Source organism: Miniopterus natalensis, chromosome X (assembly GCF_054644295.1).
Source record: "Miniopterus natalensis isolate mMinNat1 chromosome X, mMinNat1.hap1, whole genome shotgun sequence".
Lineage (NCBI taxonomy): Eukaryota > Metazoa > Chordata > Mammalia > Chiroptera > Miniopteridae > Miniopterus > Miniopterus natalensis.
In genome coordinates, this window is record NC_142103.1 from 77,935,069 (window position 1) to 77,951,930 (window position 16,862).

The 16,862-nt window shown below is 38.1% G+C and overlaps 1 protein-coding gene across 1 annotated transcript in view; it reads left to right on the plus strand.

The window, feature by feature from the left end:
- The window catches only part of EFHC2 (EF-hand domain containing 2), a 194,393-nt gene that overhangs the window by 23,458 nt on the left and 154,073 nt on the right, over positions 1–16,862 (plus strand). The window contains exon 2 of the mRNA XM_016218528.2: positions 7,826–7,978. Coding sequence (XP_016074014.1) covers positions 7,826–7,978 — 153 coding nt within the window. The remainder of the gene's footprint in view (positions 1–7,825; positions 7,979–16,862) is intronic.

Genomic DNA, 16,862 nt, shown 5'->3' on the forward strand with positions numbered 1-16,862 from the left:
AGGTCTCTGTCTTGTTTTATGTAGTTTTATTCCTCATCAACCCTGATCCTTAATCTCATTCCCTCTCCACTCTATGTAGGCTTCCATAGAATTGTCTTTGATGTATATTATTGAATCTGTATGTGTCCTTGTAAAATATGTAGTACTTAAAAAATATAAATGATACTGTGTGCGACAGATAAAATTTTTTTCACCCAACACAATGTTATAAGGATCTGTATGTATTGCTATATGCACATCTGATGCTATAGAATGAATTTTGCCTCGCCCCAATTTATGTTGAAGCTCCAACCCCCAATGTAATGATATTTGAACATGGGGCTTTGGGAGGTAATTAGGCTTTAGATGAGATCAGGAGGGTGGGGCCCCCGTGATGAGATTAGTGCTCTTATTAAGAAGAGACAGCAGAGAGCTGTCTCTTTCTCTCTGTCTCTCTCTGTCTCTCTCTCTCTCTCTCCCCCTCCCCCTCCCTCCCCCCCCCTCTCTCTGTCTCTCTCTGTCTCTCTCTCTCTCTCTCTCTCTCTCATTCCCATGCTGGGACACAGTGAGAAGTTGCAGTTTGCAAGCCAAGAAGAGAGCCCTCACTGAGCAACCAAATTGGTCAGCGCCTTGATCTTGGACATTCAAGTCTCCAGAACTGTGAGAAATAAATTCCTATTGTTAAAGCCACCCAGTCTATAGAATTTTGTTAGGGCAGCCCGAGTTAATACATCTGGTTTATTGCTTCTAAGCAGTGAGGTGAAGTTAACACCCACCATAGTGTACTTATCCACTAAACCATATTTTCTTATCCATTCTATCAACACCTATGTCTAGGTTGCCTCCAACTTCCCCCAAATACTGTGACACATTCTCATACAGATCCATTTATTGGCTACCATGAGAATTTCTCTGAGGTCTATATCCAGGAGTGAGATTCTTGAATCATAGGGAATACCATCTCTAATTTTGCCAAGTAGCACCACACTGCTACCCAGAATGACAGTTAACTCACCCAACAAAGTACTAGGGCCCCTGTTCCCCATATTCTCTCCAACCTTTGATATTATCCAGCTTTTTAATTCTTGACAGCCTGATGACTATAAAATGGGTTTCAGCCATCTACAACATTGCCACTTCAGACACTCTTTCATTATATTTCATTCTTGCTCAAGGAGAGTTTTAGATGTATATGCAATTTAAATGTGAGGCTTTCCATGATATAGACCTCCTTACATATTCTGCTCTATCTCATCCTCTTTCAAAACTTGAACTTGTCCTTTTTATTAGCCTTGCCCCTCTCTTGCCCCTCATACTAGGTGCTCTCAGCTCAGCTGCAGTACATCACTCATAACCCTTTCCATAAAACCCTTGCCTCTCCTGTCTAATTCACCCCATTCCTCCAGGCCCAAGACAGTATCTAATTACCCACAGCACTTCAACACTACTACTCCAGCCTGGCAGTATATAGCTCTGGGTGAATAAACTTACCAGAGTTTAGGGTCACATGAACTTAGGCTCAGATGCAGGCTCTACCAGTTAACGTGAAATTGGGGGTATTCTAGTTTACCTCTCTCTGCCTTGTATTCTTCATTGGTAACATGTCAGTAATAACACCTATCAACTAGTTTTGTGATGGTGAAGTTAGATAATGTGTATAAAGCCCTTAGTAAAGAGTATAGCTCATAGAAAGTGGTAAAAAATGGTAGTTATACTTTTTTTTCTTTTAAAGTTTTCTAATTGTTTTATATATCTAAGTATTGCCTCATAAGCAAGGTTGTAGGTTTCTTCTTTAGGACAGGGGTTGAGTCTTATGCTTATTTTAACTGGTATATCTGGAACAAATCTAGGAATATAGTAAATGCTTAAGAAACATTTACTGGTTTGACCCGAGGTGAGTTTGTGATTACCCCAAACTACTTGCTTTAACAGAGGGAATGCATATTGTTATAAAATTCTGTTATTCCAACATTCATTTTAACCAAACCAACTTTTGCTCTGCTGTGGTGATTTGGTACTGACTTGTGGTAACCTGAATGTGTGTGTGTGTGTGTGTGTGTGTGTGTGTGTGTGTGTGGTTGTGAGTGTGGAAGACTGCTTGAGGTGGTGGCAATGGATTCTCTAAGGGACAGAGCTAGGTTGCAGCCCATCATCCTAACCACTGCCTCTAGCTTTCCTCTGGAAGCCTTTGACCTGGGCTGTTTATCTGCTCAGAGCAGCCGTTGTGGTCGGGCTCCCCTGGGCAGGGCTGCTCAGGCCCTTCCCCATTCTTCTAGGCTGCCTTTACTACAAGGGGAAATGAGGTCTTTTCTTTTCAATATTGAATAGTTTTTTATTGAGGTGTAATTGATATATAACATTATGTTAGTTGCAGGTGTACAATGTAATGATTCAATATTTGTATATATTGCAAAATGATCACCACAATAAGTCTAGTTAACATCTGTCACCATCCCTAGTTACAATTTTTTTTCTTTTGATGAGAACATTTAAGATTTATTCTCTTAGCAACTTTCAGATATACAATACAGTATTGTCACTATGCTGTACATTACGCCCCACGACTTATTTATTTTATAATATGAAGTTTGTACCTTTGACCCCCCCTTTACTCATTTCACCCACCACCTCCAACCCTTCACTTGTAACCACCAATCTTTTCTGTGTATCTGTGAACTTTTTTTTCAGACTCTACATATAAATGAGATCATACGATATTTGTCTTTGTCTCTCTGACATATTTCATTTAGCATAATGCCCTCAAGCTCCCACCATGTTCTGTTATATATGTTCTATTATATACCATGTTTTCTTTATCTGTTCATCTTTTGGTGAACACTTAGGTTGTTTCCATGCCTTGGGTAATATAAATAATGCTGTGATTTGAACATGGGGGGTGTGTGCATGTATTTTTCAAATTAGTACTTTCATTTTCAGATAATACCCAGAAGTGGAATTGCTGGATCATGTGGTAGTTCCATTATTAGTTTTTTGAGGACCCTCCATACTGTTTTCCATAGTGGCTGCACCAATTTACATTCCCACCAGCAGTGCATGAGGGTTCCCTTTTCCCCACATCCTTGCAAACGCTTGTTATTTTTTATACTAGCCATTATAACTGGTGCGAGGTGATATCTCATTGTGGTTTTAATTTTCATTTCCCTGATAATTTGTTATGTTGAGTATCTTTTCATATGTCTGTTGGCCATTTGTATGTTTTCTTTGATTTCTTCTTGCTATTAAGTTGTATGAGTTCTTTATATATTTTAGATTAGCCCCTTATCAGATATATGATTTCCAAATATTTTCGCTCATTCAGTAGGTTGCCTTGAAACAAGAAGACACAAAGAAACAAAGTCGTTTTGAATTTCCTCTCAGACTTCCCTGCCAGTGCATCATGCTTTGCAAGAGGCAATTGCCCTGGCTGTATACAATCCTAGCAAAGTGTTCAAGTTCAAGTAGCAAATTCAGGGTAGTGGTTACCTCTGGAGATGGAGACAAGGGCATGAACTCTGAGAGAGGGCTTTAATTGTACCTAAAATATTACAATTTTATACTGGGCTGTGGGGTACATGGGTGTTCATTTTGATAGGATATGTGATATTTATTGTAACGCACGTTTTTATGTGTATATTATCCATAAATAATACTGTAGTTTTTACTATTTTCATGCTTTATATATGTAGATTTATCCGATTTTGTGTTCCCTTCTACTACCTATTTTTTTTGCTTGAAATTTTTTGAGGTTTGTCCATATTGATATATGTAATTTAGACCTCTGTATTAGTATTCCATTTTTTAAATTTATCATTATTGCTGAAAGTATTACAAATATCCCTCTTTTTCCCCCCATTGATCTCCTCTACCCCGAATCTGCCCCCCTGGCCTTCACCACACTATTGTCTATGTCCATGGGTTATGCATATATGAATATAAGTTTTTTGATTAATCTCTCCCCACCTACTCCCCCACCCCCGCATTCCCACTGAGATTCATCAGTCTGTTCCATGCTTCTGTGTCTCTGGATCTATTTAGTTCCGCAGTCTATTTTGTTTATTAGATTCCACATATGAGTGAGATCATGTAAAACTGAATCAAGAAGAAGCAGAAAATCTGAATAGGCTAGTAACAGCTGAAGAAATTGAAGCAGTAATAAAAAAAACCTCCAGCAAACAAAAGCCCTGGTCCTGCCGGCTTCACAGGGGAGTTTTCTAATTCTTTAAGTTGTAGGGTTAGATAGTTTACTAAAAATTTTTCTTGATTTTTGAAGTAGGCCTGCAGTGCTATGAACTTCCCTCTTAGGACTGCTTTTGTTGTGTCTCATAGATTTTGGGTTGTTGTGCGTTCATTTTCCTTTGTTTCCAGGAAGTTTTTGATTTCTTTCTTGATCATTTTGGTAACTCTTTCATTGTTCAATAACATGCTATTTAGTCTCCATGTGTTGGAATATTTTTGAGTGTTTTTATTGCAGTTGATTTCTAATTTCATGCCCTTTTGATCTGAGAAGATGCTTGATATAATTTCAGTCTTCTTGAACTTCTAGAGACTTGTTTTGTGTCCTAACATGTGGTCTATCTTTGAGCATGACCCATGTGCGCTTGAGAGGAATGTATATTCTGCAGCTTTGGGGTGAAATGTTCTGTAAATATCAATGAAATCCATCTGATCTAGTGTGCCATTTAGTCACTGTTTCTGTGTTGACTTTTTGACTGGAAGATCTATCCAGTGAAGTCAGTGGGGTGTTAAAGTGCACAACTATGATTGTATTGCTGTTGATCTCTCCCTTAAAGTTCTTAAGGTTATTACTGATAGGTCCTAATTTATTGCCATTTTAATTCTTTATGCCTATGTTTCTCTATTTCTACTTCTAATTACAGCAGCCCCTTTAACATTTCCTGCAATGCTGGTTTGGTGGTGATAAAATCCTTTAGCCTTTTTGTCTGGAAAGCTCTTTATTTCACCACCTATCTTGAATGATAGCTTTGCTGGATAGAGTAGTCTTGATTTCAGATCCTTGTTTTGCATTACCCAAAATACTTCATGCCATTCCCTTCTCTCCTGTAGAGTTTCTGATAGGTCAGCTGACACCCTTATGGGAGCTCCTTTGTAGGTAACAGATTACTTTTCTTTTGCTGTCTTTAATATTCTCTCTTTGTCTTGAATTTTTGGCATTTTCATTATGATGTGTCTGGGCATGAACCTCATTGGATTCTTCTTGCTTGGGGCTCTCTGTGCCTCCTGAACTTGTGTGACTTTTTCCTTCACCAGGTTAGGGAAGTTTTCTGGCACTATTTCTTCAAACAGATTCTCTAACCCTTGCTTGCTTTCAACCTCCTCTGGCATTCCCATGATGCGAATATTGTTACTTTTCATGTTGTCCCACAACTCTCTTAGACTGTCCTCCTGTTTTTTAATTGTTTTTTCTTTTTGGATCTCTGATTGAGTGATTTTTTTATACCCTTTCTTCTAATTCGCTGATCTGATCCTCAGCTTCCTCTAATCTGTTGTTTCTTCCTTCCAGTGTATTCTTTACTTCTATGTCAGAAGTAAAGATTTCTGCTAAATCAGAAATGAAGATTTCTGACTGGTTATTTTTTAGTTTCCTTATCTTTTTTTCATGCTGTTGAACATCCTTACAATCAGTATTCTGAACTCTATATCTGATAGGTGGCTAATTTCCATTTCATTTAGCTCTTATTTCTGGAGACTTCTCTTGTTTTTTCATTTGGGACTTGTTTTTTGTTTCCCCATTTAGGCGGCCTATTTGGTTTGTTTGTATGTATTAGGTAGATCTGCTAGGACTCAGCCTTTTTGAAAGGTCTCTGCTGCAGGCCAGTGTCAGACACCGTTTGTGACTGGCCTTGAGTCCCCTGTTTGGAGCTATCAACAACCCATGGCTCGAGGTCCCCTCTGTTGGGGCTTGGTGCATTTGGACAGGACCAAGATGCACACCACAGTCTGCTTTTCCAAGGCCTGGGTCCAAAAGCAGGTCAGGCAAAGACTCAAAGCACTCTGAAGTCTGCCTCTGCCTGCAGGCTGATTAATCTGATTCTCTCAGTGAGCCTCAGGCTGTAGAAATTCCATGGGGTAAGGCAGGTTTTGCAGCAGGGTGAGGCAATTGCTTCTCCCTCAGGCACAAACTGCTTGGAAGATAAATGTCTGCCCGTCAATGATGTCTTCTGCAGTATAGGGGAATGTCTCGGCACAGGAATTCAGAGGGGTGTCTTCTAAGCTCTGCCTCCAGAGCCCTAGATTCTCCTCACACTGCTCTAGTCCACTCTGCCCTCCCTCTTCTGGGGCCCAATGTGAGTGGCTGCACACAAAATTTGTGTGTTGGCCCTTTAAGAGGGTGCCTGTAGCCCGGCCGGGCATGGCTCAGCGGTTGAGCATCAACCTAGGATCCAGGTGATTGGGGTTCGATTCCCGGTCAGGCACATGCCCGGGTTGCGGGCTCAATCAATGACTATCTCATCATTGATGTTTCTGTCTCTCTCTCTCCCTCTTCTTCCCTCTCTCTGAAATCAATAAAGATATATTTAAAAAAAAAAAATTAAAAAAAAAAAGAAAAAAAAAAAAGAGAGGGTGCCTGTATTTCCATCCATCTCTCCCTTGCAAAGGGAAACCCTGCTGCTTTTCACAGCCAGGTGTTATGTGGACACCTTTCTCAGTTCTGGTGCTCTGGGCTGGGGAGCTCAGGTTGGGGTTTAGACCCCAGAGTCCTCATTGGGAACCCCCACAGCTGAGATATCCCTCTGGACCTTCAGCTGCTGCCTGTGGGAGCCCAGCCAGCCCTCTTGTGCCTTTGCATTTCCTACCAGTCTCTATGTGGTCTCCACTTTTCCTCCTTGGTTATGAGGGTGGTCTCCAGCTCATCTTCAGTTGCAGTTGATTATTCAGGATGGCTTTTCTATATTTTAGTTGTAATTCCAGTTTCATTCCAGGAGAGTGTCAGTGTAGCTTCCACTCAGTCCGTGGCCATCTTTAATCTCTACAGTATTCCATTTTATAAAGAGAACACAATTTATGTATCTTTTTAGCTCTTGGTGGATATTTAGATTGTTTCCTATTTTCTACTCATAAAAACACTGCTATAACAAATAATTTGAGATATAGCTCCTTGTGCACAGTGCAAAAGATATTTAGAGGTGGAATTGCTAGCCTTTAGGGCATATATACCTTTCACTTTGCTAGATATTGTCATAACTCAGAGGGATTCTTCTGCTTTACTTTCTTACTAGCAGTGCATGTGAGTTGATGTTGCTCCACATCTTTGCCAGTCCTTGGAAGCATATTCTGGGATTTTACCTCTCTGCCCAGATCCCCAGAAAAGATGGGAGAGAAATGAGGAAGGGGGGGGGGGCAAGGTTCTACAATTAGGTGGAGAATGTCAGCTTTGAGGAACTTCCTGTTACATTTATTTTAATGAGCTAAAGTTTTTATTCTCTTTTTTGGTGAAAATAGTGTTAGATTTCTGTGGCAAAACTTACATTTTTACTCTGAAGTTGAGATTTTTCCCTCCTGTTTGTGTTCTTTGTAAATAAGTAAGATATGCCAATTAGCAAGCTAATGTTCTAAATGTTCACTTGTGGTAACAGTTATTTTTAAATGTTAAATAGCATGGAGCATTGGGCTTATTCTTTTCAAAGTTTTGAATTTGTTAAAATGAATTGAATTTAAAATGTGACACAACTTTATGGAGAAAGATTGATCATAATTATTTGCCACTCGAATATGCATTTTGTAATGGGGAAAATAAATGATAGGAAATGTGTTTACTTTTGAGAACAAATAAGAAAAGTTTTAATGGGTAAGTTTGGTCATTTTATGTTGTTTCTTGTGTTCACAGGTGGGAAAGGATAAGTGCCATAGAATGCTGGTGACTGAAGGTAAACCTGGAATAGATGGACAGCTTCCAGGGCAAAAGACGAAGCCTAAATACAGTGCATTTCCTAAAGCAATGGGAAATGCAGTACCATCCTGGGTAGCTTTTGATAAACAGGTAAGTCACATAACATTGGGAGAAATGCAGTCTTAAAATGTTACATGTATTAAATATTAAGTAGATTTGAGAAAATGAGAATCCTTAATGTAAATGTTAAGGCTAGTTTTTCTCAAAAGACGCATTCAAGAACAAAACTACCTAAACAAAGAAAAGTTATCCCTGCTCTTGTTTCTGACCGGACACATTGGTTGCAGGATATCAAATGTTTACCTTTCTTGGCTAATGCTTATCAATCTTTCTTTTTTTAATTAATTAATTTATTGTTTTCAAATTACAGTCTACATTCAATATTATTTTGTATTAGTTTCAAGTGTACAGCATAGTGGTTAAACAATCATATACATTACAAAGTGTTCCCTTGATATTTTCAGCACCCACCTGGCACCATACATAGTTGTTATAATATTATTCACTATATTGCCTATGCAGTACTTTACATCCCTGTGACTATTTTGTAACTACCAATCTCAGTCCCTTAACTTTTTTCACCCAGTCCCCCAACCCCCTACCCTCTGGCAACCATCAGTCTGTTCTGTGTATCTATGAGTCTGTTTCTATTTTGTTTGCTATATTATATTGTTCTTTAGATTCCACATGTAAGTGAAATCATATGGTATTTTATCAACCTTTCTCTCATCTCCTCCTTAAGCTGTTCTTTTGCTTAGTGAGTTACCATTAACTAAATAATTTTGTTTGACTCTGAGTGTGCCTTTAGATAGCAACAGAAAGATGACTTCTCTTCTTTTCTCCATATTAATTATGGTTCCGCATCCCTGAGAACCAAAGGGTGCCATGGCAAGAACTGTAGAAGTGAAGGAAAGAGGTGCCATTATTAGAGAACAGTCTGAACTTCTTAATGCATATGTTTATACACACAACACACACATATATACTGGCATATTGACAGTTGACAAAAGCAATCTATTTGAATATCTTAAAAAGAGACTAAGATCAAAAGGAAAAAAACCTAAGGTGACCGGTTATATCTCATTGCTGTGTTTATTGACAACTGTGTACCACTGCCCCATGTTCTGTTCTCCAGAACAGAGCCTGTTATTAGATTATTTAGGTCCTGTAATTAAAACGTAATTCAGGACTAGATAAAGAATTCAAACCTTAGTATGCTGTTTACCAGGTGGTTCTCAGCAGATTTAACATGGATTGGTCCTCAATACTTTGATTGCATTTAAAATGTCTTCAAATTTGGTAGAAGTGACATATCCCATGTCATCAGCGTTAGGGTACAGCACTTAGAGCACATATCATTTTGAAGCCCAGTTCTGATACTTATGGAGATCTAACAGACTGCAGGGAAGCTTCTTTCCTGGGAAACCATCTCTACTTTGAACGTGGACCAATATTTCTCTCTCTCTTTTTTAAAAATTATTTTCAGTACTTGGCTCAGGTACCCAGCATTCAGAAACAATTTCCGGACTGACATACTTGGGTGGATCATTCGTGGTTTCCTGTAGTATCAACCTTATAGATGTTTACACATAATCATTCTAGAATATTTAATATGTAAGGGCCAAAGAAAAGATTCTACTTTTACTTCTTGTGTCAAAAAGAGGATTATTTACAATAGTTGAAAGTAATTCACTACTGAGTAAGTAATGTTGTAGGCCACAGAATATTTAACTATTCTCTTGAATTTAAAGTTGAAAATTCCTTTTATTTTATGTTTTTCTCAATATGTAATATGTTTTTCAAGTCTATTTTGCGGCCCTTTAATTACTTATAAAATTATGTAGAGTATTTCATGAAGTTGGAATAATTTTAGCTTCCAAGTACTTGAGAAAATGAAAAGCTTGCTAATTTCAGGCCTAATTAAATGCAACATAATTCTTTCAGTTATTTTGTTGGTCAACTTCAATTGAATATTCATTGAGCTTTAAATGAGACCTAAGACTATGAAATATTTACGTGCTCTGATGAGACTGTGAGCTACAGACTGGTTTCTGGTTAATACCCAAAGCAAATTATAAAGCATTTTCTAGATTCGTGGTTCAACAAAACAAGTCAACACCTGTTAATCATTTTTCTTAAAAAATTAGGCATTTTCAACTTGTTGCCAGTTTTTCCAATAGTTTTTAATCATAGCAATACATTTAAGGTGACATTCTCAAATAATACAAAATAGAAATAAAGGGAGTTCCTTGGAAAGTGTATCAAAATTAGTATTTATAGTGGATGCTCTTGGTGCCCCTCCAGATCCACATTAAAAGTAGGCATCCACTCTCCCCAGCTGAAGCAAGTGCTTTGGCAAACAGTTTACATTTGTAACCCACTATGGAGTGTTGCTCTTGGCCAATGGGCATTGCATCACCCAGAGAAGCCTAGGAGGTTACACTGGTCCCTTTACCATAAGAGGGGGCAGCAAATGGTTGACTGATTTGTCAAGAAGCTCTTTAGCTGAGCTTCTTCAAAGTGGGCACCTTTTAATTTAGATATAGGCTCATAGTCCCTGTGCATCTGGCCAAAGCAAAACTTCACATGAGAATGCATCTTTGCTTGGCTCATTCCCTTCCCTTGGCTGCTCTTCTCACTCCCTTCCAGGTTTTTCCTATAAGTATGTCTGTAACAAATCACATGCACCTAAATCCCTGTTTCTCACTCTGCTACTGTGGAGCCCAGCCTCAGACAACATTCCAGTTTTTATCCATAATTCTAAAAGTGACCATCAAAATACTCTGCTCAGGCTGACCATCAAATTACAAGCAGAGAAGATGCTATTTGCAGTCATCAAAAAGAGCCAAACTTTATTATCCTATATGGCCCCCATGGCAGGCATTTCTAGCTGTTTATCTTTTATTCTCCCCACATCCTTCATTCTGAAGGAGAGAACACCAGTTTTATTCAGGCTGGAGATGTGACCACTTAAAAGTGTTCACTGCCCCAGGCTACTTGCAGCTAGGGCTGGCCACATGACTCACTTCTGGCCATGGTATACGAGTTAAGGTTTATTGGGTGTGGCTCCTGGGAAAATTATTTTTTTAATTAAGAGTGAGGCTTGCCCTGGCCGGTTTGGCTCAGTGGTTAGAGTGTTGGCCCTCGGACTGAGGGGTCCCAGGTTCGATTACGGCCAAAGGCATGTACCTCTGTTGCAGGCTCAATCTAACAGCCGATGGATGTGTCCCTCTCACATCGATGCTATCCTCTTTCTCTCTCCCTCCTTTCCACTCTCTCTGAAAAGCAATGGAAAAAATATCCTTGGGTGAGGATTAAAAATAAATAAATAAATAAATAAATAAATAAATAAATGCGTCAGGCTCAGCTGATAATTTTTCCTGCCCTTTGCCCTACCTTTGTTTTCCTGTCTGGAACTAGGACATAATTCCTCAGGCTACAGCAGACACCTTGTGAGTGGTGCAGATATAAAGGGGACCTAGGGCCGTGCTACCATCATGGAGCCACCATTTTCAGGCCAAGCTGTCTCTATCTGGACTTCTTGTTATATGAGAAAAATTAGTCCCTATTTCAGAGATTCTCAACCCAAGGAAGCCTTTGGAAGTGTGGGGAGATGACTGGGAGCAGCACTGGACTAGGTAAAGTGAGTGAGGCACTTGCCTTGGGTACAGAATTTAAGGGGAACCCCAAAACTCAGTAATCAAGCCAGATATATTTTAATAAAATATTTTTAAAAAATCAAAATTAATGCAGAAAAATTCATGATGAACAAAAAATTCATAATGAACAAAAAATTCATGATGCCGACATTTTAAATAAAGGCTGGATTAGTAACTGTCATGCTTGGCTATATTAGAGCCTGAGGTAAAAGGAAGACTCAGTAATACTGATTCCATCTTTGTTTAACTTTTGGCATCATAGATTTTTTTTGCATTAATTTTGATGTTTTAAATCACCTTGCTCTAGGGACAGCCCTGATTGGGAGGTGCTGTTGCTATTGAGTAGCTGGGGCCCAACCATGATTTTACATCCTGAAATGTGGGAAGGGCAACTGCACACTGGGGAGAATGTTCTGCCTAAGATACCAATACTGCACCCATTGAAAAACACAGTTCTACTTGCTTAAAACTCCTGGCATTGGAAGGATTTATATAAATAGCTAAACATATTTTTGCCTGATAATACACCCACCTTCCAAAGACTAGTTATTTTATTGAATTCATTTAAACACAAACAAGCACTTGTTCACTCATACCAATTAGTTGCAGTCATCATCCCAGTACCTCCATAAGGAAGAAACAACATGGATTTGTTCTCGTTCTATAAGTGAGGAATCATTTACAGGAAGTGGGTCAGGGGCCAGGCTTCTGATGCTGCATGCTGAAGGCACTGGAACTGTCATATAATGTTAACCTTATATATACAATAGCCATTTATTTTTCCAGTAAAAATGAGAAATGGCAGAGCACTTGCAATTTGGGACATGAAAACTATGGCAAACCATAGGCAAGTCCAGAGAACAAAGGAGGGGAGTGTTCCTTTATAGAGAAAAAGAAGGAAGTTGGGAGGGGAGGTTATGAGCAAAAGTACACTGGAGGAGAGTAAGAGTTCAGGGTGGAGATTGCTTTTTATTAGCTGAGTTGTGGCATTTCTCATTGGCTGGGATGTTGCTGGGCAAGGAGAAAATCTTCCTTTTCCCTGCAGGAGTAGTAAAGTAAGCCTCTCCCTGTTGGGGAGTACAAAGTATGCTTTTTCGGGCTGGAGTCTGCGGAGGGCAGTGGGTGGCAGTGTGTGAGAGCTCACCCTTCAGGGCTTCCCAACTCTGATCATTTTAAATGAGGTTTTCTTTTTTTAAAAATATATCTTTATTGATGTCAGAGAGAGGAAAGGAGAGGGAGAGAGAGAGATAGAAACATCAATGATGAGAGAGTCATTGATCGAGCCCACAACCCAGGCATGTGCCCTGACTGGGAATCGAACCCTGATCGCCTGGATCCTAGGTCAACGCTCAACTGCTGAGCCACGCCCGGGTGGGCTAAATGAGGTTTTCTTTACCTTCACATAACTAACTGTGATTGTGGCTTAGTCACTTTACCTCTCTGAGCCTCATTTTTCTTGACTGTAATGTGAAGTTTGGCTAGCTGATCACTAATGACATTTTTACTACTAGCAGTCTATGCCTAAGACTTTAGTCTTATTCTTGGCATTTAGTCTATGACTAAAAGCAAATTCAGCTTGTTCATCCTAGAACTGAGTGTAGACCCTGGATCTCCTGGTCTGCGGCTCTTTCTAATCACACCAGGCATCTATTGCTTCATTATTAATTTAAATTTGGTATTTAGTAGTTTATGATATGCTGTTGGTATCGTATATGATCTATCATTAGCTGCTATTATAAAAAGTCAGACTAGAAATTTTCAAATGACAATGTTTTTATGTGACTTTTATCTGGATGTTAAGTACTGTTTATATCAACTCTACAATTATGCTGTCATTTCTTTTCATTTGTCGATGGCTCCTATTTAGCTTAATTTGTTTGCTGTTTTGCAAATGAGTCTATTATGGTAAGTGGCAGGATAAAGGTTGATCCTATAAGGTATGAATGCATTTAAAAATGTTATTTTGTTTTTTCGATCTATTGTGAACGTAATAATTATAATCAAACCTACTGACCACAGAATTAGAATTTTAATAACTTTGCATTCATTAGCATTGGATTTGTGGTAAGCTGATTAATTATGTAGTACTGTGTGAATCTCTATGCTTCGAACAATATAAAAATAAAATTTTTAAATATAATTTGATCTCTTAGGTCACCCTGATTTTTTTAATTAAACAAGTTGGTTTAATACTCATTGCAGTGAGGGAAAATACACACCCTTAGTAACCAGGAGATGTCTAAATGAGCAGGTGTTAGAAAAGACTTACTATAGGATTTGGGCTTATGTTAGATAATTTTGGGGAGGGCTTAAGGAAGCAGGGCCTTGCTCTGGATTGGTTGCTATTAAAAAGCAGGGGTGCTTCTCTGATTGTGTATCAATAAATCTCACTTATAATGAGAGTAGACTAGAGTGAGGCTACAGCTATAATTGGGAGAGAAGCAGCTGTCACTTCTGTGAGCTAGGAGAGGGGGATGTTTGACATTTTGTGGCTTAGACAATGTTCATGTTCAGTCTGTGTTCAGACGTGGTTATGGAGTGGTCTTGTTTTTGTCTTGATTCATTGTGATCACAGACTGGCCTTGTCTGACATTGGTGTTCTCTGAAAGTGTTCATATTCAACAGGAGAACACCAAGGCTTTGCTGTGGCTGCCAGCTCAGCTTTTGCAACACCAAAGCCAGCTGATAGTGCCAAGCTTGCTCCTTAATGTCAGGGGCTACTTTTCTCTTTCTCACCCAATAAGTCAAAATTTTAAATTTTCCTACATGGAGATCAAAGAGCAATCAGATACATTAGAATTACATATTATTAGCAAAGAAAAATACATGAATACAGATTCCTGAAATTTTGCCTAAAGCCAATTAGGAATGTTATAAAATATAATCAGAGTATATAAAAATAAAATTAAAAATTTAACAGCTTGAAGACGTGTCAGATATTATACCTTTAAACCATACCCACAATTTCAAATGAAAAATTTTCCATCAGTTTATATAATTTTCAGATTATCTGAATCCTATTAGAATCACTTCATAAAAGACACCAAGATGTATAATTATTACACAATGTAATTGCAATATGTTACAGTTTAAATCCCATGGTTTACATCACAACTATATAAATCTTCAGCTTTTTAGTTCTGAAGAAATCAAAAGACTTGCCTGAAATCAAACATGTCATGCCCCAAATTTCAAACTGCATTCTGCATTTATCACTAGGAGTAAAAAACAAAATTATATTATTTAATTTTATGTTAAGGGGTTAAAGTTTCCAATTTCATCATACAATATGGTTTTTAAAAATCTGTCGAAATTTAAAAGGCATTTAATAAAAAAAATCCCCAAATTTGGAATACATGTTTTTTGGAATAAAAAGAATGAGATTCACAAATGAGTCTCTTATTAAAGAAGATAGAGTTCTTCCTCCCCCCTTTTCTAAAACCTAGACTTTAGCTATTAGACAAAATTTTAAGACCCTGCCCTCAGGTCTAACATTAGCCCAAAGTTAAAATTGAGCTTAAACTTGAGCAGATACCACTACATACCCATTAGGATGGATATAATTTTAAAAGACTGACAAATACTAAGTGTTGGCTAGGATGTGGAGAAACCGGAACTTTCATACATTCCTGGTAGGAATGTAAAATGACACTATTTTGTAAGACAGTTTGGCAGTTTCTTAAATAGTTAACCATAATATTTACCACATGACTCAGTAATTCCACTCCTACATATCTTTCTAAGAGAAATTAAAATATATGTTCACAGAAAACCTCATAGCATCATTATTCATAATAGCCCAAATCATGGAATAAACCACATGTCCATCAACTGATGAATGGGTAAATAAAATGTGGTATAGCCATGTAATGGAAACTATTCAGGAATGAAAAGAAACTATGATATATATTACTACATGGACAAACTTCAGAAACATGCTAAATGAAAGAAAGCAGAATAAGAAGACTTCATATTGTATCATTCCATTTTTCTGAAATCCTAGAAAAGGCAAATACATCAGAGAAAGCTGATCAGTAGTTGTCTGGGGCTCGCAGTGGGAGAGGGAACTTTTAGGGGGTGATGGAAATGTCCTAAACTGGATTGTGGTAGCGGCTGCACAACTCTATAAATTTATGAAAAGTTGTTGAACTGTATACTTACAAGAGGTAAATCTTATGCTATATAAACTATAGTTTAATATATTAGTTTGCTAGGACTGCTACCATAGACTGGGTGCCTTAAACCACAGAAATTTATTTGGTTACAGTTCTGGAGGTTGGAAGTCCAAGAGCAAAGTGCTGGCAGGGTTGGTTTCTCTTAAGGCCTCTCTCCTTGGCTTGCAAATGCCTGCCCTCTTGCCTCCTTTCACATGGTTGTCCTCTGTGCACCCTGATTAGTTTTTGGACATAAAATATTTGTTATGTGTAACATTTTAGTTCACAAATTAAGAAGTAATAGTTGGTATTTGATTTGTTGATTTATAGTTTATACTGATTTATATTTTGTTCTGAACTTTTAATCTATAGAGTAATGTTTGTTGATGCACTTTCCCCTTCTAAATTCAGACCAGCTGCATGTTTATTGGAAACATTTATTAAAAAATTGCCTTCCTCAATTTTGTATTTGCAGGATTCTGCCCTGTAGTAAACTCACTCCTTTGATGGTGGGCGATAGTACAAATACTGACTATATGTGTCCTTTAAAAAATCTGTATTTGAAATAATTTGGACTTATAAGAAATCACAAAAATGGTCTAAGACAGTTCCTATGTACTCTTTTCCTAGCTTTCCCCAATGATAACGTAATATATAACCATAATACATTATCAAAGCCAGAAAATCTACATTGGTATAATACTAAACTTGCAGATATTATTTGAATTTCACCAGTTTTTAGTTCTATGACTTTTTTCCCCCATTTTTCCTTAGTTTATAGTTCTATGAAATTTTTTTTATCCTCACCTGAGGATATGTTCATTGATTTTAGAAAGAGAGGAAGGGAGAGAGGGAGGGAGGAGAGAGAGAAAGAGAGAAAGAGGGAGGGAGAGAGAGAAACATCGATGTGAGAGAGATACATTGATTGGTTGCCTCTCACATGCACCCTGACTGGGAATTGAACCTACAACCTAGGTATGTGCTCTGACCAGGAATTGAACCCACAGCCTTTTAGTGTACAAGATGATGCTCCAATCAACTGAACCACCTGGCCAGGGCTATAGCTCTATGAAATTTTATTACATGTATAGATTTATGTGACAACCACCGCAATCAGGGTACAGAATAACTATTCTTGTAGGATTTTATTGAGTCTTTATT